This window comes from Patiria miniata, unplaced genomic scaffold (assembly GCF_015706575.1).
Source record: "Patiria miniata isolate m_02_andy unplaced genomic scaffold, ASM1570657v1 HiC_scaffold_20, whole genome shotgun sequence".
Classification (NCBI taxonomy): Eukaryota; Metazoa; Echinodermata; class Asteroidea; order Valvatida; family Asterinidae; genus Patiria; species Patiria miniata.
Genome location: NW_024037059.1, coordinates 31,974,844 through 31,998,392, shown reverse-complemented (window position 1 = coordinate 31,998,392; position 23,549 = coordinate 31,974,844). Strand labels below are relative to the sequence as shown.

Here is a 23,549-nt window from a genome sequence, read left to right as displayed (position 1 = left end):
AATTTTTTTTTTGAAGAATCAATCCTTTCAAACATTAGATTCAACGTCGCGTTATTCATCAAAGATTTGTATTAAACGTACGTACCTCTTTCGTCCCTTTACAACCAAAGATATAGGTTTTTGGGGGCAAAAACGAGGCTACCATGTAATCCATATCGTACAGGCATCGCTCAGTTTTGAAAAAAAAATGTGTTCGTACGTGACGCGACGTGCATAGCGCGCGAGCGCCCTATAGGGCGTGCAGTCTTCGAAATGCGCGCGCAGTACGCTCTGAATAGCAGGTTAGCGTTGTTTACATATTCATCAGGGCCAGGGGTTAGTGAAGGAACGCGCACGCGACCATGGAGTCGAGGCTGACACAATATGAATATATTCTAAAACTTATTAGAAGCCCTGTGGGCCCTGGAACCCATGTCTTTCAGTTGGTTAGACTAATTTGTGCTTACTCTAAATGTTATAAATTCTAAGCAGTGTGTCCCATCCACACGACTCAAAGTAGTCATAAAGCATGCTCTTTTGTTGGTGCGCGGAGCCCATAGTTTTACTCACTGTATTTGTCTTTCCAGAAAGTCTACACCGATGGTTTTTTTGTAATCCTTGGTGAAGATGCCTTTGCAGTAACGTTGGATCATACTGGACTTCCCCACTGCTCCATTGCCAACAATGACAACCTAAAACAAAAGGAACAATTAAATCAATTATTCATTGGCATCATTTTTATAAATGCTGGCTTCAAGTAAATGAAGTATGGTAAGTACTGTATAGATACCGAATGTATATAGCAATTCCACACTAATGGGCCAATTAGATAAGTTTATGGATGTTGCATATGAAGGGTAAAAGATGAGCTAGTGTTTTCTTTAGTTTTTTCCTATACCTTGCTTAGTTGAAAGTGACTAGGACAAGAAAATACAAGAGATGATATCTTCTAAATTTGAGAAAATAACATGACTTTTTTTCTGTGCTATATGTACGTACAAGAATGCAACATGGACAGACACAATGCAAGGAAAAGGGTCATTATGACAAATTCAGTTTCTAATAGGCACTTTTCTTGTTTCACCGGAAAAATTGATTTTTCATATTTTTTTCTAAAATACTCAAGTTATTCACCGTGTTATGATACGGTCTGTGCTAATAGGTTATAGGTCATTTTTTAAGTGACTTCATTGGACAATTTATATGTATTATATTATACACTGTGTTTCCCAACTGTTTAATCTCAGTGAGTGAATCTGACAGGATTTCATATGCAGGGTGTCTCAAAATATACCCATTCTAAAATGTAAAATTATCAGAAGTGTACTGAATATTTCAGAAAGAGGCAACCACAAGGAAAAAGGCAGGTATAGCCTCTATCCAATGGCATTAATTTCAGTACCTCCTTGCCAATTACTGAGCAAACATGTCATTTACGAAAGAGGTCAAAATCAGCGCTGTGACAAGTTTTAACCTGGGTGGCATCGGACAGACAGATGTTATCTTTAGCTGTAACATAACAGCAGGCCTGCCAACTCCCATGCATTGAGCGTGAGACTCACGCAATTCAGGTTATTCTCATGCTCTCAGCCCACATGGGATTTCTCACGCTAAAAAAAAGACGAAATATATCGACTCCAAACTCGAAAATGATGTTTAAATGATGACCTTTTGCTTAAAAAAAATTGGTTGAAGTGGTCAGCAATTGCCTAAGAACGCACCACAGAGCATCTAGAATCCAAAATTGTTCGCGACCCTTAAGCAGGCCCCGAACCCCATGCCGTTAGAGCTCCACGCTTCACAATATTTCTGATCAAGCTCCATCGCCAAATTCTCACTCTCAGCTCTTACTCAAAGTTGTCAGCTCTGTAATAATTTAAAGGTAGGACAGGCCTGTCTAATGAAGCCATCATCACACATGAAGCTGATCTCCACAAGACAGCAAAGTTGAACTTTCAGATGGGTGTGGTGGGATCATTGAGCACTGCCACACAGACTTGTTTCTGTGGGGCATCATTTGGCAGAGCTTTTGGTGACGGTGATTAACATCACTGGATAGAGGACATCCTGGCATTTTTCCTTGTGGCTGCATCTTTTCTAAAATATTTAGTATATTTCTGATAATTTACATTTAAAAATGGGTATACTTTATTTTGAGACACCCTGTACAGTAGAAACCCTCTGCTCTTTCATATTCAGTTTGACCGAGTATACATGTAGTAGTGGGCGAGTTCATCTTCAAATCGTGGAATTCCAGAGAACAAAAGAGAACTATATCCCATGATTCCCAGCATACGTCCGTGATTGGGGTAGTGTACAAAACCTATGGGAGTCTTCCTAAAAAGTTAGTGTACAAACAAAAGAGGGACAACAGGACGTCCACGATCAATCGACAATGTGAACACGTTTGTTTGTGTGTGAATTGTTGACTGTTTGGATTAATCTTCCCAGTGAATAGTATATAGCCTATGGAAACATAGCACATATACAATACCTTGATGGCAATTTCCACATCTTCTTCTTTCATTTCTGAACAGTTTATTCGGTGTGTTGCTTTGAAGAAGGACAGCAGGAGAATCACGTGAGTGTTGGTCAAAGTCAAGAATGTGTCTGACGTAACGTCTGACCGAGGACCGTCTTCTTGATGAGTTGTCACTTGTAAAGTGTAAAGGCTGCTACGTGGCCATTTATGTTCAATGGCTGATGCAAAGTCTTCCTTGAAAAATACAGTATACATAAGCATAACACTGCACTTATCTGGAATTAATACAAAATCCACACACCATCCATAATTGACTTTACTACAGAGAGTTATCACACTGACAATACATAGAGTTTTACTGCCTTTTATTAATTAACTTTGGAAACATGCATTCTGAGCCATGCTGTTACTTGGGTCAATATTGTAAGACATGTAAGACGGAATTATTTCGTCGGTGAAGGGCAAAACCTAATTTGATTTGGGTCAATATTGGTCAAGTGACCCATTGGTGTGTTAAAAGTATACCAGGGGAAGTGGAAGGAAACTTTGACCATTTGTGACCTTTTAAGCAGCAGGAGGGTTAATTTGAACCTTATGCATGATGAATGAAACACTAGACTTGTGTTTGTGGACGAACACATCTATAGCTGTTTAGACAGTAGTTTTAGTGACAATTGTCATGCAGGAGTTTTATCTGAGTCCCATGTACCGTACATGTACATGCGTGTGGGTCCGAATATATTGGGCTGTGTGTAGATTTAATTTGGTGTCACACAATACGATGACAGTGAGTTTGTGTCCCGAAGAGTGACGTCATGATTACGTCATCATGGGTCACTTGACGTCATCTTAAATGTGCAAACTTTAATACCCTTTATCTAAAGCAGTATAAGTCTGATTGGGTTGAAACTCAGTATATAGGTAGACCGGGATGTGTTATAGGTAAAAATTGAGGTGACGTCATTATGGCGTCATCATGTATCAAATTACATGCAATTAAAGATTAATATATTTAATCTTTGAAAATTAATATAAAATCAACCGTGACACAGCTGAACTTGAATTTCGTGGGAATAATCCAGTATCTTCATTTTATCTCCTGCATGCCAAATCACGTGACCCTTCCTTCCGATCCAAACCGGAAGTGTCTTAAGTCTGATTGGGTTGAAACTTGGTATGTAGGTAAGCCGGGATGCGTTATAGATAAAAATTGAGCTGACGTCACCATGACCTCATCGTGTGATTTATATCGATTTTTGAAGTTTTGAAGATTATCACCATATTTCTCGAACCCAACATGATAAGTTCAAAATTATTTTTGTATTAGGTTTGTTAGGTAAAAGGTATATAAATACAATTTTTGAAAAATGTGTGACGTCACGATGACGTCATCAAAAATGTGATTTGTCAAAACACATATTAGGGTAATTCCGATTGTCTTGAAACCTGGTGGTTAGGTTTATACTGTTAAAAGTATGCAAATGTCAAGTGAAGTTATGCATGGCATAGTTTACAAGCCACGTTCAGGGGTCTAGGCGCATCCATGACGTTTGTGCACAAACCCAACTCGAAATTGTGTACGTCTTTCGTACGGCCATTTGCATATATCTGCGTTTTTATTCTATACAGGTGCGTTATCGAAGCTGATACGCCCCTTCCCCAAAACCGCAACGCACGATCAGCAAATGAGCGTTTTATTTTGCTATGCGCAAACAGCGCGCGTCTCCGCTGCGGATGATTACCGTGACTCGCTTAAGTTGTTTGCGTACGTTCTACTTGCGCATTGCATAATTAGAGCACATTTTCAAAATTCAATCCATCTAATTTCTAGCCCCACTTGTGTGGCCTCAGTATTGCTGCGATGTACGTTAGGCCACACGCCTGGTTTCCCAATCCACTGAGGAGTTTAGTCCAAAACTGGCGCATATGAACTCCAGAAAGATGTCTAAATTTCTTGAAAAATTTGAAGAAAGATCACCTTATCTACCCGGAGGGCAAAAGATGAGAAATCATAGAATACAACCATATACAGTGGTATTTAAAAAACAATCCAAAAAAGGGTGCGCCAGTGTTTGGAGTTTGGACTGAACTCCTCAGTAGGTTGGAAAACCAGATGTGTGGCCTGACGTACAGCGCAGCAAAACAGAGGCATATGTCCTATAAACTGACAAACACGCACTGCGCCCAGGACGGCTTCAAAGCGTCTCCGCCTGAATGGAGAGTCTCCGCCTGAATGGAGAGTTAGCGCTTCGCCTCTACTCTAATAATTTAATATATGTAATATAGGCCTAGCTTTAGTCTATATGCCAAACACTTGCATGGACGGTATCCAGTCACTTCGGCACCTTGCCAACGCGGCACCCACCAACTCGGCACCTGTACTAACACCAACTCGGCACCTAGCTGGCTCGGCACCTGACCAACTCGGCACCTCCGATAGGAAAGAATGTACTGTACACATCAAAGTATTTTCAAAAAAAATTCGAAAAGTTTCTCAGTTCCAGACTCAAGTCTTTTCAACATTACTGACTTCCATTGAAATGGTATTATGCATAAAAAAGTGTCCTTGTTTTCACGAAGAGAGAGAGTCGTGTAAAAAAAATCACGGAACGCAGTGTCGTATATTACTGAAGTTGTGGTTTGTTTACTATTCTGCGATTTGCCGCACATATTCATAAGATAAGGGAACAGATGTTTGTATTATTGTAACGTTTGCTGATTTAAATTGTATTGCTCATTGTTCACTAACTTTCATCGACCTAAAAACTTTACGTTCGAAGTCCATCCCTTCGTCACATTGGAACCGATAATACTTGAGATGAATGTCCCTTACGCCAAATTAAATGTAATTCATTAAAAACATATTTTTTTTAACAGTTGTCAGCCAATCTGGATTGTTTGAAAACCAACGCTTCAAACCAAAATACGAGGAGGAAAAGAGGGGGGGAAAGGGCATTTTCGACATGCCCATAATGGCATCTAGAGGCTGGCGAAATAATTCCGAAATCATATCTGCAACTTTGTAAAAATGGGTGCCGAAGTTTTACCTTGTTACGATCATTCAAATCCAAGAGTAAAATCATTATTCATCTATAAAAGATGTATACTTGTCAATTAATTTCCCTTTTCTAAAAAAATAATGGGTAAATAGTTATGTCTGGCATGTGGAAACAGCGGATTACGCGTACGCATGTTCTTTGTTGCCGCGTTGTGCCAAGCGGGATTGGAACTGTATTTTGCCCGTGTGTCACGGCGGGCCATCTGACTTTGTCTGGTCCCGATCATGTGGGCCAGGACAGGGCTGTGACCTCGTACATTGAACTGGAAAACAAAATCATAACTTTTTTGTAATGAGAGATAAAAATCTGATTCAAAAATCAAATGGATGTTTATTTAAGGGCAATTCCACACCAAAGTGGACATGACACTAAAAAATTCAAATGCATGTGACTTAAACAAATTTGGTGTCAAATGAAAGCTAAAAGTCTATATTTTCAAGATTTGAAGTCGGAATTTAATTTTTGATACATTTCGGTACCCCGAAATAGGATTATGTAATAATCCTGTTTTAATTATGAACAAAATGTGATTAATAGGGATATGAAAGTATTCTACCATTACACACACAAAAATATGTACTAATGCCATCAATTTCTGTCATGAGAAAGTATAGGTCATGGAAAACTGACTGAAATTTTTTTTACGTGTTACGTAATGTGTTTCGCTTCAGTGACTTCTAATATTTCAGCCTTCGAAAATGTCCTTCCGTTACCGAAAAAAATACATATTTTTGATTTATTTTAAAAACTTGCAGTATGAATGCAATGAAAGTTGTTATGTAAAGCAAGTTTAGGTAGGCCTTCAATATGACATTATAACTGACACTGCTGTACTTCTTGTTTTTTAATTACAATTAATTACATCACGTCCTTCCGTTACCAAATTGGTAACGGAAGGACGGTAACAGAAGGACAAATGTTAATTTCATCAAATGTTACGACATTTGTGCTCATGTTTGAAAAATGAAAATCACTGCAAATACATGCATGTACCTGTATAATGAGCATTAAAAGGACATTGATGTGACCCACCTTCACAAAGGTGGTATAAGCAGGGCAAGGTGTTCATTACAAAGGATGGCACAGGCATGTACAACATGTACAATGTACACGGTACATGTATGTACATGTATGTCTATGTACTCTATGCATGGAGTGGTTGCAGAAAATCAAATCATAAAGTTGCTGCCATCGTCATTCAATTTGGACAATAGGCAAAGATACAATTTCTGTGAAGCCATTCCAGAAGCAAGTCAAGTCAAAAATGAGATGGCAGAAGGTACTATTGGGTACTTTCATACAATTTACATGTCTAAGACATGTGAGGTGCAATTTTTTACAAATTATGCCTAAGTCAACAACCTCAGTTTGGATGTTTATAAGTTAACTATTGTTACTACCAGTACTCTAATTTGTTATAATTTGATTTCAAACATTGAATATGGAGTTCAATTAAAAGCAACACCTAAAAATTGAAATTGTTTTGAAGCATAATGATTCTGATGCAATCAGGTCTACTGGTAGATGTTTTTAACTTAAATGTAGGCTGGTTGCCCCCCCCCCCAACCCTTCAGATAAACCACTGAACCTACTATTAAAAGTTAATATGGTGAACATGTAACCAATATACTCAAGCGTTCAAATACTGTGTATTTCAACTTTTAAGGATTGAGGTGATGGGTTTAAAGTCTATTTCTGTAGTGGTCTTGTGTTCGTGAATTATGTGTTTTTTGGTTGTTTTCGTTTTTCATTTATTATCATTAATTAGCAGGCACCTATCTTTATCTCAATAGTTTCTTGGGTATAATAATTTATGCCAGGTCTGCATATTGTTGATTTCACATTCAGTTACACATTTCAGCAATTTGTTTCACTTGTATAGTTAGTGTAAATTCACATTTTGTTCATGCTATAATTGAGTAAACCTTTTGTCCTTCCGTTACCGTCCTTCCGTTACCAAATTACAATCCACTTAAGACGTTGTAATTATATTACCGAAACACTAATATTCAAATGAAAGGTGGTATAGTATGAGCTCCGTGGGCTACCAAAAGAGGGCGCCCTTTTACCTAACAACGATGTCTCATGGGCGGGACATTTCGCTGGTTAATGCGTACCGTTCCTTGTGTGTGACGCACGTACACCAGGGGATTTGTTCTATTTACACGCAGTGGCCGCGCTTCGCCGCAAATGAATTGCAGTCAGGCAAGATGGCGTCGGTCGGTCACCCCCAACTGTACTTCCTTTGCCGGTGAGGGGGTACTTGTGAACGGAGCGGATAGTTAAAGCTTCAGGGATTCCATTTCCTACCTTTAAAATATAATTGCCCCATAAAATTCACAGAGTTTATGCAAAACACTTGTAAGTTGGAAAACCCTCGTCCGTTTTACTGTCCTTCTGTTACCGACCTCATTAATATTCATAATTCATGAACAAGAGGTATTCATGCCCCCCGAAAAGTGTGGAAATTGAAGGTAGCATTACAGCAATACAATGGACCGATCCAGTAAGCACCGCCCCATGGTATTCTAACCAATCACAGCCGTGATTTATGTCCGACATGCGTGCACTAAAGTCTGACATGCGTGCACGCGCGTATGATGCGTGCGGCAGGAACATGCAGCGTGGCATTGGAGAGGAGCACGTGTTAATTTGCCAAGTGCGCAGTGGGAGGGGCTTACTGGATCGGTCCATTGTGACATTTGTTTGCTGTAACTAATAACAGTGTCTGTTATACATGTGGGGATTTGATAATGATGACTAGTTGCCCCTTTAATGATAGCGCAGCGTGTTCCTTTAATAGGGAGTTGCCGCCGCAAAGTGCTCTGCACGGTCTAATCAAAGGTGTCCGTGCGCCGTTGGAAAATAGACCCACACTTTACTTCAAATAACTACGAGATCTTTTGTATTAATTGATTTTGTAATGATTCCATTATGTGGGGTAGTTAAGGAAATCCCAATTTATCTATTTTCAAGGGGATATATTTCATACTAGGCTCTCTTTCATTAAGCTATGTTTATGTAAACAAAGCGCAGTGATACATAAGTTTGCCATCGTTCGGTCTCTTTCAGCGTCGCTTTGACAAAAGTCAGAAGGACATCTCTGGTGAGGGTCTCTTTTTATTCTCTTTTAGTCTTTAGAAATACTTTTTCAGATCTGTTGATATAATACGTGTGTCCGCAATAATTGTGTGAATCATGGGGAGATATTTTGGTGGGCACATAGTTCCCAAAAAGGGCCAAAATCCAATGTTTGCTGACGCTATGCTCTGGCCAAATAAACACAATGGCGACTTGTGTACTACATGTACTAATGTTTCCGTGTAGCTCGCACGTACGCTGTACGCAGTGTACAGCCGCGCAGTATGCGTGGCTTGGGACAGCTTTGCAAGTCGTAGTGCTGTATCAGGGGGTTTATAATTAAAACATAGTGTATGATATTCACATGGTGTCACATCAGAAATCCTGCCTTCTTATTTAATTGCTCACAAGTAGGATCTTTACATTTAATAGTTTTGACCATATTTTTCAGTCTATTGCTTGGACTATCCTGTAACAAAGTGGGGACCTCGACTGAAAAAGTGTAACGTAGGCTATCCCAATTATTTCACAGTTTGAGGGAAGCGAGGCGAGAGCCAGCCCTGGCCGGCTGTTTACATTGACAAGAACAAGTGTTGGGTGAGTGCACCTAGTCTGCACGCCTTTATAATTGTCCATTATTATTAGGGAATTAAATTCAAAGGTTATGTTGATTGTTTCTTTATACTGAAGTCTGTATAATTTAGTTAAACTTTTAATATGATTGTGTAATTGTTCACAGGGGTAATAAATTGGACGCAAAATAAAACATCTGAACCACCGTCCTGGTCTGTGTGTGTGAGTGACGTTCCTTCGAATTATCTGCTCTCCCTTACCATCTCTGGGAACAACTTCCCCTCCCGTTAATCTTCAAACTTTCAACAACCTATTTCCATGGCAACGTGGGATTACTACAAAGTGGCGTCGTAGACAGGATTGGAGAGTGGAAAAATTAATTATTGCCCCCAACGCTTCTGTCAAATTTATTGTATTGTTGTATTGCTCGATTCTTACATGTAAAATGTAAATGAATTCAGGTTAAGAATTGACACGCATGTATTCGACAGGTTACATTTTTCTTCAGGAAACTTTATATGGAAGAAAGTAGTTATAATTGGATAGTATAGACCGTGTTGAATATATGATGCTGTGTATGCCTTTTTTTTAGGCATTGGTATATGAAACATTCTTAAAACTGAGAAGAAAATCGAGTTGTCTGTGCGTTTTTAGAGTTATTGATTGATTAATGAGGCCAGACTTGTATAAGTTTGCAAGTTGATGTGTAACGTCTGGCACAACTCTGTGAATTAATTCAATTGCTCGGGTGTAGTGACATTTTTGTTCTAAATTGTATGTTTCTGTGATGTACATGTATGTATATGTAAACCGTGCCAGTAAATCATACACACGCATTAACTGGTCCCATGTCGAATTGTTGCAGAACTAGAAATACTCTAACCATGGCGTTGAATGAAGGGCTTGCAGAGTTACTAGCTAAATCTAATGAAGCTTTGGCTGCGACCCTCGCTGGTGCACTTCAAAACATTAAAATTACACGCAGTCCAAAAATTAGCGTGCCTAAATTTTGTGGTCCACCAAGGAAGTCCGGGGAACTGACTATTAATGAGTGGCTAGATGAGTTCAATGCATACGGGAGACAATTGGGGCTGGGTGATGAAGAAAAAGTGGGAGCTGTCATAGATCATTTGAGTGGTGTAGCAAAAGAAGAAATTCTATGTGCTCCTGTGGGAGAACGGAACACCATTGCAAAAATAGCTTCCCTCCTCCAAAGCCGGTTTGGGCCGCTAGAGAGCGTTTCCTCACTAACAAGCGCATTGTACGCGCGCATGCAACTTGAGGGTGAATCAATCGCGGACTACAGCAGAGCGCTTATGAGGCTCCATGATAGAATGGAGCAAGCTTGCGGTGAACAAGAACGTGCTGCACTACGATTGTTGCGCGATGGGGTATTAAAGGAACAATTTGTAAAGGGAACTAGAGACATATCGGTGCGCAGGGAACTCCGCCGTATTCTAGTAGAAAAGCCTCAACTCGAGTTCTTCCATTTCAGGGAACACGCACTTGCCTTGCTGCCTGAAGTGGATGAAAATAGTGCCCGTCGACCCAAGGTCCGCTCTACTTTAGTCGCAGCGGGAGAAAGTGACCACTTCGAAGCAGCGTCGGTGGCGAAGCCTAGCAGCGACGGGTCGCCCAAAATGGCGGCTTCGGACAAGTTGATTTTGGAGAAGCTAGACAATTTGGCGAAAGCACAATCAGAAGCAGCGAGTCAAATTCAGAATCTGACCAGTGTGTTAACGCAAAAATTGGACTCTGCAATATCCGCTTCTGCTCAAAAGTCGAATGCGCGGTATACATGCAACTACTGCAAGAAAGTGGGGCACATTTCCCGCTATTGCAGAAAACGCAAAGCGGAAGAAGAAGCGCAACAAAAGGAAATGCCAAATGTCACCCAGGGAAACTCCAGTCCTCTGCCTTAGCGGGCACGACGGTAGAGGAAAGCAATGTGCCCGGAGATAATTTAAGTGTAGGGGCTAATGCTGGGAAGGGATGTGGGAGGAGATCAGGGAGACCTTCAGTGAGTGAGGAGGAGTTGCACCGAAAATTAATTGCTCACAGTCCTTCGGCCAGTATTGAAATTGGCGGTAAAACTGTGAAATGTGTACTAGATACTGGCGCAGAGACCTCCTTGATCTCATCCACGTTCTACCACCAGCATTTGGCCGGGAGTACCGGAGAATTGGGTACAGTAGGAACGCTCTTAAAAGTCTATGGGGCGAATAACTTGGAGATACCTATTGAGGGGTACTTAGACACTACTATCCGGGTTTTGGGGTCATTGGTAGATGCGAGTTTCTTGGTGATGTCCGACCAGTTTTCACTGACCGAACGGAGAAGGGAATTCCCTATTTTGTTAGGGTGCAATGTATTAAGGGCAATTCATTCCATGGGAGTAACTCCGTCTGGGCCGTCTGGCAGTGATTGGGATATTGCGTTGCAGTGGTTAGGTGTTGATGAGTTAGAGAAATCTTGCAGGCCTGCAGATTCACAGAGCATAGCAGGAGCGCTATTAAGGACGGAGCGAACTGAGGTTCTTCCATCCTGTACAGCGAAGTTAGTGTCTTGTCGACTAGAGAAACTTCCGGCCGTCTGTGAGCACATTATAGTGAAAGCCATCCCTTTGTGTTTACAGGATGGCAGGACAATACCTCTAGGTTCTTGGTCGTTGGACGAAGCAGAGTTGTCCAATATACATGTTGTCGAAGGTGTGCAACAGGTTAGTGAGGAAAGTACCATGGAGGTCCTAATTTGTAACAATGGTCCAGAGGTGACCATCCCAGCATGTTTTGAAATTGCCACAGTCGATGAAGTTCAATTTTCGGAGAAGATTTGTCTGCAGTATACAGCAGAAGGTTTGGAGGTTTCTGTCCAGAATGTGGTCAGTGAGGGAGAAGATAATATGTGTAACATATTTCAACCCCAGACTGGCACAGAGTCTGTGATCACCAGTGCTAAGGAGCAGGCGGACACTAGTGGGCCGTCGTGTGAGTCACGGGAGGAATTCATATTTCCAGATGGGACGCAATACCTCTTGCCTCCGGGGATTAACTTAGATGGTCTCAGCAGAGAGGAATCTGCTAAAGTGGCAGAAATGATCAGAAAGCATGATGCTGCCTTCTCCAAAGGGCCTTTTGACCTTGGAGAATGTGATCTCATTCCACACCAGATACATGTCACGAGCGACAAGCCAGTTAACTTGCCATATCGGCGTATTCCACCACATCTCATGCCTGAGGTCCGCAGGTTGCTTCAAGATTTGCTAGCAAAGGGAGTTATTCGGAAGACTGCAAGTTCATATGCCAGTCCGGTCGTCCTTGTCAGAAAGAAGGACGGCACGGTCCGTCTGTGTATTGATTATCGGAGACTCAATGCTCTGACAGTAAAAGATTCGTTTCCCTTACCTCGCATAGAGGAGACCTTGGAAGCACTGGGTGGGTCGCGGTGTTTCTCATCTCTTGATCTTGCCCATGGGTATTTTCAGGTTGCCATGCACGAGAACTCGATTGACAAGACAGCCTTTCGGGTTCCCTGGGGGTTGTTCTCGTTCAACCGACTGCCTCAAGGTTTATGTAACAGTCCCAGCATTTTTCAGAGAATTATGGAGGTCATATTTGGCGATTTGAATTTGTCCCAGCTAGTGTTATACCTGGATGACATTCTTGTTTTCTCTAAGACGTTCGAGGAGCATCTGACAAGACTTGGTCTGGTATTAGAGAGGTTGATTTCTCATGGCTTGAAATTGAAGGGGAATAAGTGTCAACTTTTCAAGACAGAGGTGAAGCATCTGGGGCACGTTGTTAACAGTTTGGGAGTCTCCGTAGATCCAGACAAGGTGGAGCGAGTTGCGTTGTGGCCAGTCCCTCAGACTAGTGAGCAGCTGCGGTCCTTCCTGGGGCTTGCGTCGTATTATAGACGCTTCATACCTCACTTTGCGGCTATTGCCGGCCCACTGCACTCGCTGACCAACAAGACCAATGAAAAAGCGGGGAAGTCCAGCCGACCTCTCCCATGGTCAGAGGAGGCCGACTTGGCCTTCAGAGAACTCAAAGGGCTCTTGTGTCAAGCTCCTGTATTAGCCTATCCTTGTTTCAGTAAGGAGTTCACGTTGGAAGTTGACGCATCATTGAAGGGCTTAGGTGCATGCCTCACCCAAGTCGGGGAAGACGGATTGAGGCATCCCGTCGCGTATGCCAGTCGCAGCTTGCGAGGTGCTGAAAAGAACTACTCAGACCTCTCAAGCTTCAAGCTCGAGTTGTTAGGATTAAAGTGGGCCGTGTCTGACAAGTTTAGGGACTATCTCCTTGGGACTCATTTCGTGGTGTATACAGACAATAACCCGCTCGTTCATATCCAAACTGCCAAGCTTGGGGCCACCGAACAGCGATGGGTCGCTCAACTAGCACCATTTGATATGGAAATCAGGTACCGCCCAGGAAAGTCAAACCGTTGTGCAGACGCACTCAGTCGTCATCCGTCACATGCAACCCCGGCTGGAACCGAGGAGGTCCTTCAAGGACAAGTCAGAGGCACATTTATTCCTAGGGAAGTTCGTGTTCTTGAACAGACACAGGCTCAAGCAACGACTGAGGTTAATGGTCAGACCTCATCAGTATTGCCTTCATTTTCTTCCGAGGAACTTGGTCTGCTACAAAGGGAGGACGATGAACTCGGAGAGATCTGGAGGCGTTGGTCGATCAGATGGGAACCAGGACAGGAAGAACAGAATGGAGATGCAAGGTCCCCTGGCCTGAGTGGTTGGTTAAGAGAGTGGCCTCGATTAATAGAGAAAAATGGCATTCTATACAGACAAGTGGAGGATTCTGTGTTGGGCCCACTTCTACAGTTCTTGGTTCCTAGGAAACTACGAGATTCTATGTTGGAGTCTGCTCATGACAAATGGGGGCATCAGGGGGTGAGTCGTACCCAGTCACTGTTAAGGAGACGCGCATTTTGGCCGGGAATCAGTAAGCATGTGAAGGAGCATATTCGTAAGTGTTTCCGATGCACAGTCTCCAAAGCTCCAACACCAACGGTGAGGCCCCCGATGCGCCATCTACTTGCCTTCAAACCCATGGAGAGGCTCGCGATAGATTTTCTTCAGCTTGAGAGAGGTCGGGGTGGCTTTGAACATGTCCTTGTAATGACTGATTGTTTCACTAAGTATGCAATGGCAGTCCCGTGCAAAGATCAAACTGCACCAGTTGTTGCAAGAGTGTTACGTGAGGAGTGGTTTTCGCATTATGGGATCCCTGTTCAAATCCACTCTGACCAGGGCCGTAACTTCGAGAGTAACCTGGTTAAGGAACTATGCAAGTTGTACGGCGTGCAGAAGACCCGAACGAGCCCATATCACCCGCAAGGGAATGGCCAGACGGAGCGTTATAACAGAACGCTTTGTTCTCTCATTCGATCTTTAGACAGCAAAGAGAGGATGCGGTGGCCCGAGCTGTTATCACATCTAACCTTCATCTACAACTCCACGCCACATGGCATTACGGGTGTTACACCGTATACCTTACTGTTTGGACGAGAACCAACGATTCCTTTGGACCATCTGATCGGCAATGCCCAACAGGACCACAGCGATAACTTCGTACAGCAGCAAGCTCAGCTGATTCAACGGGCGTATGACATCACCAAAGATCGTCTTCTCAAGGCAGCCGAATCCAGGAAGAAAAATCATGACTCTCGTAGCTGGGGTGAACCGATCAAAGTGGGAAGCAGAGTCCTTGTAAAGAAATGTGCTTTCACAGGCAGGCATAAATTGAGTGATGCATTCCATGAGGAGCAGTACATTGTTGTGAAATCTAACGAGGAGAAAGACCTGCTGGCAGTCCGCCCAATTTATGGTGGCGCCGAGAAGTGGTTGAATCGCAAAATGGTCATCCTGGATCCAAGGGGAGAGTTAGAGGTACCTGAGACGACCTTCGAGGTATTGCCACCTATAGTTGAGTCTTCCGATGATGAGGACGAAGTAGACAACGAATCTTCTTCCGACGAAGAACTAATGATAATCCCACAGAGTCTTTTCATTCCAACGACAGAAAACGAATCCAACTGCCCTACCTTGCCCAGGTGTAATAACACCATCAAGAGAGAGGACAACGTTTCAAGCGCCCCAAGAAGATCTAAACGCATTGCCAAGAGGCGCGAACGGTGCGGTGCAGTCACGTAGATATCATAATTAAAAGTAATCGGGGGATGCCTGCTTAGCGGGCTACAACATCGTTGCCTCCATGATGATTACTTATTCTTTTTATAATTTTCCCGTTCTCCACAGGTTGGTGCACCGTTCGCCTGCCGTCGACGACTCCCTGAGAAAGTTTCGAAGTTAAACTGCCACAAGAATTATAGTACAGTGTGGGCACAGAAGTACATCAGAAGAGACAGCCTGCTTCTCTTGGGTGTTGCGAGACGTGGGAGTTTTCCCGCACGTCACTCTAGGATAGTACTATATCTTTCTGATTTAGCTACATGTTGTTGTTTGTTTCTTAAATTGTTCATGTGAATATTGTTCAGAGGCCCAGATTTAGGCCATTTTATGCATTATAGGGCAGACTTGCGATGGCAGAAGGGACATCCGCGATCTTGTTTGGTCACTCTTTCCCCTGCAGGCTTCGTAGAGAGGCACATAGACGCTGTGTACCACTTGAACAGTTAGTAGGTCTTCCTGAGGGGTTTAGTCTGGAGACTGACGGTTATTCGGGACTTACATTCGAAAAGGTCCTAGGAAATCCTAGTTTCTATTTGCGAAGACTTAAAGCGCGCACTGTTGACACTTTATGTGTAGATCTAGGTACCAATGATTTGTGCAACCGGAAGAATTCTCCAAGCGTGGTTGTTCGGCGTTCTGTTGAATTTTTGGATTTGCTGCGCATTGAAGATATCAGGCCCAAGCGCATTGTGATGCTTTCAGTCATACAACGTTCCGGGACAAACCGGCCTGGACAAGTATCCGTAGGTACGTTTAATCATCGCGCGCATCGCTTTAACTTACTGCTCAAGCGGGCTATGGACGTGGGATACCCTTCAGTCGAGACATTTGTCCAGAAGCGTATAAACCATCCAAAATGGTTGAAAGATGGCTGCCACCTAAATGAAGTTGGTATGCAAAAGTATTGCAAAGGCCTGAGGAGTGCATTGTTGGGTTTAAAGACCTAGATGCTGAATAGCAAGCTGTTAAGTGAATAAATGTAATTGTGAAATTTATGCAGAGTGGACACTCTCTATAAACTGAGAGGCAGGGTTTTACCCACACTCACCAAGTAGTGTGCCCAAGCATCAGCTGAGGACACAGTAGCTAACAATAGTATCTGCTCTCTCTTTAAGCGTAGGCTTATAACATAATTTTGTCATTTTGAAGTGTTATTGTTCAAGGTTTAGTAATTGTAATACAAGAATTTATTGTTCACATATTAATGTGAAATGTTGAACTGACGAGAGATTCAGATTTCTTGCACGCACACTGAAATATGGAGTAGAAAAAAAAATCAGGTGAAAATGCCTGAAGGTGTCTGCCCTTTCTAGCGAAAGATGATTTGGGATCGATGTGGTTGTCTAAGTCAATTGTGATGAGGAAAATAGTGTACAGGTGCACACTTAATCTTTGAGATTTATGTTGATGTATGCAGATATAGTCATTTTGAATATTAATTCTAGATTTCAAGTTCCAAAACGGAAAATGTGTTAATCGTTCTTCGCTTCTAATGGTGTTTATTGTGTAAACTTTGCCAAGTGTTTTATCTTGATGCAATTCATGTTTGTTAAGTATTGCACCTTTGGTGCTTGGGTCTACCATACTATGGTTCTAAAGCGGGGAAATTGTGGGGATTTGATAATGACTAGTTGCCCCTTTAATGATAGCGCAGCGTGCTCCTTTAATAGGGAGTTGCCGCCGCAAAGTGCTCTGCACGGTCTAATCAAAGGTGTCCGTGCGCCGTTGGAAAATAGACCCACACTTTACTTCAAATAACTACAAGATCTTTTGTATTAATTGATTTTGTAATGATTCCATTATGTGGGGTAGTTAAGGAAATCCCAATTTATCTAGTTTCAAGGGGATATATTTCATACTAGGCTCTCTTTCATTAAGCTATGTTTATGTAAACAAAGCGCAGTGATACATAAGTTTGCCATCGTTCGGTCTCTTTCAGCGTCGCTTTGACAAAAGTCAGAAGGACATCTCTGGTGAGGGTCTCTTTTTATTCTCTTTTAGTCTTTAGAAATACTTTTTCAGATCTGTTGATATAATACGTGTGTCCGCAATAATTGTGTGAATCATGGGGAGATATTTTGGTGGGCACATAGTTCCCAAAAAGGGCCAAAATCCAATGTTTGCTGACGCTATGCTCTGGCCAAATAAACACAATGGCGACTTGTGTACTACATGTACTAATGTTTCCGTGTAGCTCGCACGTACGCTGTACGCAGTGTACAGCCGCGCAGTATGCGTGGCTTGGGACAGCTTTGCAAGTCGTAGTGCTGTATCAGGGGGTTTATAATTAAAACATAGTGTATGATATTCACATGGTGTCACATCAGAATCCCTGCCTTCTTATTTAATTGCTCACAAGTAGGATCTTTACATTTAATAGTTTTGACCATATTTTTCAGTCTATTGCTTGGACTATCCTGTAACAAAGTGGGGACCTCGACTGAAAAAGTGTAACGTAGGCTATCCCAATTATTTCACAGTTTGAGGGAAGCGAGGCGAGAGCCAGCCCTGGCCGGCTGTTTACATTGACAAGAACAAGTGTTGGGTGAGTGCACCTAGTCTGCACGCCTTTATAATTGTCCATTATTATTAGGGAATTAAATTCAAAGGTTATGTTGATTGTTTCTTTATACTGAAGTCTGTATAATTTAGTTAAACTTTTAATATGATTGTGTAATTGTTCACAGGGGTAATAAATTGGACGCAAAATAAAACATCTGAACCACCGTCCTGGTCTGTGTGTGTGAGTGACGTTCCTTCGAATTATCTGCTCTCCCTTACCATCTCTGGGAACAACTTCCCCTCCCGTTGATCTTCAAACTTTCAACAACCTATTTCCATGGCAACGTGGGATTACTACATACACACATTTGAAATGTTGTATAATGAGTGAAAACGTCCTTCCGTTACCGTGGAATTGCCCTTAATAGGGATTCAAATGATATTTAAAATTTTGTTCGGTTTTGAAAACTTAGAGTTATAAAAATAAACATATTTTGACACTAAAAATGACTGAATATTTTTACTGGATTTTGCAGTTTAAAGCCAGAGTCCATCATTTGCAGCTATCCCAAAAGTAACTGGCGTAATCATTGTTGAAAAACATACTTGGTTGAAAGACAGTAGGGGACTAAACTCCCTGTGAAATTATTCTTTCTGGCAAGCTGTCATTTTAAAGAAATCAACAAAAGAAGGCCTTTCCAACGGTGCGTCTTAAGAAGCACCGTTGGAAATTTCCGTTAGTAGTTTGTTTTTTTATTCGGCGAAGCGCGTAGCTGCAATTAGACTTGATGACAAGTCGTTAGACTATAGTGGTTTATGTCCGTCATCAGCGCCAGAATCCGCATACCACCGCCGTTCATGCAACGTCAGCACCAGAATCCACATACCACCGCCGTTCATGCAACGTGAGCGCTACAACCATTCATGCAAAAGTCATGTACTACCGCGCGGCATGGTCAGTCTGTGTCTAACGACTTTACTAAGACGTTTTCAAGCGAATATTCATATATGCAGCCACTGCAATGTATGACGTTTCCATAGCGAGGGCCAATGGTAGCCCATCTGGCTCATGAAGAAACATCCATTATAAATATAGGGGTAATTATTACACGATCATTTGAAGTTTCCATTTGATTTGGCAGTCCTATTTTTAAAATTACAGTAAAAAAGAGTATAACATTGTAGATAATATTAGTACTTTTGCAACTGTCTTTGAATAAAAAGGAGTAATATTTAAGTAATTATGGAAGTTAAAACTGTTAGTAAAAAATTGTAAATCCCCTTCAAAAAATCAAAACTAATCACCCTGAAAACGAACTCGTTCGCGGTTTCTCTATTTTTACATTTGTAATTGTGACCATAATGTCATGTTTCAAGACAATTTTGTGCAAGTAAAAATAAAAAAAGTTCTCAGACCCTTTATGAAGTTGATACAGAAAGGGGCTAGCTGGTATATCAGGGATTTCCCGTACCCGGTTGGTAGATTCACGAAGGTGTCGTTGCCGTCAATAAAAAAAACTTGTGATTGCCTCAGTTTGTTGGGGTTTCAGAGCACTGGAAATCCCCAGTTTTCGCAACCCATGGTCAATGGAACCTCTATACCTTTCGGTGCTAGCTTCCAACACCTCCATTTTAACGTTGGGCAATAGGAAATCCGAAGAAATTTGATGTAAGCGATTGAGAATGTTTTGTGAAGACTACACTAACACGATTCCACTAACATGCCGCGATAATCAGGTGTGTATGTAAACTGGTGTGTGTTGTCGTGCAAGCCAAAACGCATCAGCTAAGAGATGCCTGTTGAATATTCATATTTTCTTGATCCTTAACCAATCAGACTGCTCCGTCCAATTTTGGTAGCAAGTCTCATTGCCTATGCACAAACTGACAACAAGTTAATCAAGTCTGTAATGCACAGAGCACACGCATGGGGTTGATAATGTACGTATCGTCCCCGCTACTAGGACAGCATGCGATACGTCGTACTTCCGGCACAGAGCTTGGCAGTCACGCGCGGCGGAAGCGATTAAAACCACTCATTACAGACTTGATTTCAAGTCTAAGCTGCAATCGGCTCAGTGAGAATGTGTCTCGGACGCTGAATTCAGGCCCAATTCAAAACATGATTCAGCAACTTTTGATTTGAAATCGAGATCCTAGAATGTTGTTTTTCTCGAAATATACAGCTGAAGCTTAGCTGAAACTTCATCAGGTTAGTTGTTCAGCACCCTTCTTAAGATTTTGAGCACTTTTGTTGCTTCAAACGAACAAAATGCACAAATTACAAATGATGGACTATGCCTTTAAATTGTTATATTTCCAAAACGCTAGTTGTATAAAAATGATTTAACAGTCATTTTGTTGTGTCATTCTATTTCAAAGGAAACAATTTTTAGGGTGTTAAAAAAAGAACAAAAAAAGGCCGAATTCCCTATGTCTAGGCATTTCGTAAAAATCTACCACAAAATTATACAATGGAGCGCGCGCATACAGTGCTAAACGGGGAAGGGGCCGGGCCCGGAGTCTGAGGCGCGGCGCTGGGCTTATAAGAGCCTCGTGTGTTCATGGTGTTCTCCCGATCCCGCCGTTGGGATTTACCGTTGCATGTGCGTAGCTAGCTAGCCCGCCGGCCGGCGATTCCCGGCCGGCCTCTGGCGCCACCCACACGGTACCTACCCGGTACGCTCACCGCCCCGGTCCGGTCGGAAACAGGACAGCTCGTACGCGAACCAACTCGTACGCCAGCCAACTCGTACGCGGACCGAATGTTTACGATCGCCAACTTGAAGTTTACCCCAAAACACACGCCAAAGTTAACGATTTATCACAGTCCCATTGTATGACTGAATGACTGTGATTGTAGCCATATGTATTTTCAACAATTTTAAATTCCATAAATGCAACGATGTTCAAGTTCATAAGTTTCAATGATAAATTTTTTTAAAAAGATCCATTTTGCGACCGATGTGTAGTGCAATGCTACGGCATGCACTTCCAACCACGCAGCTAGTGTGGAGAATTTGTCAAGACATACAACGATTTGATTTACTCATAGCGCGGGGCCACTTTAGCAGTTGTTGGAAGTCTACAAATGCAGCGAACATTATATGATTTAAATTCTCACTACGTGGCATTATCTTGTCGTATGGCGTACGGTGTGAGCAAGGATCGGACAGTGTGCGAGTCAGCGGTCTGGGAAAACAAATCATAACTTTTTTGTTATGAGCAAACAAGCTGATTTAAAAATTAACTAATTGGGACCACTCAGTAACACAAAATAATCCCCTTAACTTAACAAAAAAAGAATGTGCTGGACAACTGACCGACCCTAATTTCCTACACGCCCGAACCTACGGTTTCAGTAAAATCCCTTGTCATGCTTGTGCTACGGCTGCTAGTCTATACTCACGCGTACGAGTTGGTCAGGGCTTTGATTTATGAGGGGTTACGACGATGACAAACAGAAAATATATTAAAAAAGCAAGATGGCAAACTGCAAAAAAATGTAGGAAAGTCACATTTTCTTTGAAAGTGCTTTCAAAATTCTAACTAACATGAGTTTGTCTTAAGAAAAAAGACTTCTTTAGCCTGCAAAAGTCACTTTGGTACTGGACAGTCATCTGCAAAAGTCAGTTTTGAACAGAACTCATACAAAATAGAGGTGTCCTAAAAGTAAGGATTACCGACATTTGCATGGACAGCATTGGCCTTTGCATGCGAATCACAGTGTCATCGGGCAAACCCAAACTTGTTTTTTACTTTTGATACAAAAACAATGTTACTCTGGTAATTCAATCGAGTGTTTGTGTGTAACATACTTGTACTTACCCGCTTTGGACGTACGTAGCCTACATTTGAAAAAAAATCTGCGAAATGCAATACCAGTTCACGCCTCTCAACCAAAAATGATAATAAAAACTCACGCAAGTTTACTCCACAACCATGTCAACCAAATCGGCCGAGCCTAGCCCAGTCACGTCACGTCAGTACATGCAGTATATTGCCCAGGCACTGCGTGCATGCTTGAATCATGTGATGTATTAGTCTGGTGCCTATGGTGGCCCTGAAGAAACATCACGACATCGCTTTCCACGACATCGACTTTCCCGACATTGCAAAATACATCACATTTTTGTTCTCGTGAAAAATTCGCGTACTCGCTACACAAATATAATAATATTTGACAGTACTGTACCCCTAAATAATCCACTTTACCAAGATTCGGCTGTACACATTAAAGACGGTGTTTAGATAAAGGCATCCGAGGCGCACATTTGGGAATACGGAGCTCCCTCCCCGGTTCGCCCGCCCGCGATTTTTTTTTCCGTTGGCGGGATGCTCCAAAGTCCTGCATAATTCAGTTTTCCTTTGAATCGTTGTAAGACACTTAGGTTTTCCTTCTCTTTTTTTCCCTTAAAATAAATTATCTCAACGATAAATTCAGAGAAGAAAAACAGTCGATGAAAAATGAGCAGCGACAACGTAATTCGAACCAGGGATCTTTGTATCCATAGCTCATCACGCTATCAACCAGGCTACTGCACGGTAGCTCGACAGCGTCCGTACTTTAAAATGCTTTCAATTGCCGTGTGGTTGCGAACGCCAAAGCGTACGGTGCCGGTTGTTAGGCAAAGCTAATCCGATTACAAGCTGCATGGCGCAATGTAATTCGTGCACCCTAAAAGGCATTTTGCGTTGAGTTTCTCAGAAAATATGCTTAGTATATGATTGAAATGTTAAATTATAAACGGAACTTTGTAAACTTCATGTCAGTGAAATAACTCGCCATCATCGATGCCCAAACGTCACGGTCAATACTGGTTTGAGGCAACCTCGTCCCCAGGGTGTCGAGCAGTACGCGCCCATCACTACCTGCTCTCTCACCCTGGTATTGGATCATTTGCATTGTGCAAGATTTTTGAACACGTATGCAAATGAGGAATAGTCTGGTGCCTGCTTGTGCGTTACATTAGCGTTTGTTTTTGTATGCGGTGTCTGGGGTAAAAGCAGAGTCAATTCGTCGCAGCGCGAGCATGGCGTGAGTTACGAAAACACGATTTATTTAATTTAACTGTTACGATCTTATCGAGTACAACATGTATAGTATCACATTTCATATAAATATGAACAAATTGAGAAGTGAATGAGTATTTTCGAGAAGGCGTGGACAGGACGAATAATCGCGAAAACACGTACTGCACGTTGTGAATAACAACACCAAGTACACGATAACAATCCATTACTAGCCAATTGCGGTATCGAATCAGGATACAGGAAAAAAGTTTCCTATCCAGGGCTTACTATTGGAAACTAGGTTGGAAATAAAGTAAGCACTGGGAACGAGGTTGGGTTTGAGGTGACCTTCAAGTCTGGAAGCAGTCGACATTTCACGAGTAGCCTCTAGCTGAACACTTACATCATGTAACTATATGTACGTTACACCTTGGACAATCTCCAAGGAAAATTTCGACAGGGATTTTTTCCCCGACCTAACCCACGTGCATGGTTGTCCTTTCAGCAAAGAGCGCCTGGTTGACCGATTTCGGCCCGGAGCGCATTTTAGCATATATTCATTAGCAGTGGCGTAGCCAGGAATTTTTCAGTGGGGGGGGGGGGGGGGGGGGGGGGGCATTTTATAGGGGGGGGCGTCATGTAG

At 42.2% G+C, this 23,549-nt stretch overlaps 1 protein-coding gene and 2 long non-coding RNA genes across 6 annotated transcripts in view; 2 read left to right on the top strand and 1 right to left on the bottom strand.

Moving 5' to 3' along the window:
- Positions 1–22,077, bottom strand: part of LOC119728683 (ras-related protein Rab-23-like) — a 30,042-nt gene extending 7,965 nt beyond the window's left edge. Inside the window, exons 1-3 of one of the 4 annotated variants that reach the window (XM_038201004.1) lie at positions 21,722–22,077; positions 2,474–2,695; positions 550–671 (exon numbers count right to left, since the gene is read on the bottom strand). In XM_038201004.1, the coding sequence (XP_038056932.1) occupies positions 550–671; positions 2,474–2,506 (155 nt within the window). In that variant the 5' untranslated portion in view covers positions 2,507–2,695; positions 21,722–22,077. The remainder of the gene's footprint in view (positions 1–549; positions 672–2,473; positions 2,696–21,721) is intronic. The other 3 variants (XM_038201005.1, XM_038201006.1, XM_038201007.1) reach the window with 3 other exon arrangements.
- On the top strand, positions 8,323–9,450 carry LOC119728685. Its single transcript, XR_005271119.1, has 3 exons — positions 8,323–8,626; positions 9,134–9,198; positions 9,341–9,450. It is a non-coding gene; the product is annotated as an uncharacterized LOC119728685 (long non-coding RNA).
- Positions 17,021–18,195, top strand: LOC119728684. The gene is made up of 3 exons (XR_005271118.1): positions 17,021–17,364; positions 17,872–17,936; positions 18,079–18,195. It is a non-coding gene; the product is annotated as an uncharacterized LOC119728684 (long non-coding RNA).
- Positions 22,078–23,549: the final 1,472 nt, after the last annotated feature.